The 417-nt window shown below is 63.3% G+C and overlaps 1 protein-coding gene across 1 annotated transcript in view; it reads left to right on the top strand.

Annotated features, from left to right (window-relative positions):
* ETH_00033670 (uncharacterized protein) overlaps window positions 1–417 on the top strand; it is a gene marked incomplete at both ends in the record, with an annotated part of 2,212 nt that extends 1,795 nt beyond the window's left edge. The window contains one exon of the mRNA XM_013375645.1: window positions 4–417. Coding sequence (XP_013231099.1) covers window positions 4–417 — 414 coding nt within the window. The remainder of the gene's footprint in view (window positions 1–3) is intronic.

The following is a 417-nucleotide window of genomic DNA, read 5'->3' as shown; positions in this document are numbered from 1 at the left end:
GGCTCAGCAGCAGCAGCAGTAGCAGCAGCAGCAGCAGCAGCAGCAGCTCAAGTTCAGAAGAAGAGGCCCCAAAGGCACGTGAGAAGAGCACGCGTCAGCCGCCTAGTCAGCAGAAGCAGCAGCAAAAGCAGGAGCAGCAGGAGCAGCAGGAGCAGGAGCAGCAGCAAAAACAGCAGCAGAAGCAGCAGCAAAAGCAGCAGCAGCCACAGGAGCCGCAGCCGGAGCCGAAGCCTCAGCAGCAGGAGCAGCTGCCGCCGCAGCAGCAAGAAACGCGAAGGCCTCAGCCTGCTGCAGCAAAAGCTTCGCCAAAAGTGCCGCGGCTTGGTGCTGCTGCTCGCCGTGCTGCAGCAGTCTCCTCAGCTCCGGCGGGAGCAGCAGCAGCAGCAGCAGCAGCAGCAGGCTTGGACTCCCCAACGC

This window comes from Eimeria tenella, genomic scaffold, assembly GCF_000499545.2.
Source record: "Eimeria tenella Houghton genomic scaffold, Eth_scaff2934, whole genome shotgun sequence".
NCBI classification, from domain to species: Eukaryota; Apicomplexa; class Conoidasida; order Eucoccidiorida; family Eimeriidae; genus Eimeria; species Eimeria tenella.
The sequence above is the reverse complement of the archived record's forward strand: the minus strand, read 5'-3'. Positions and strand labels throughout refer to the sequence as shown.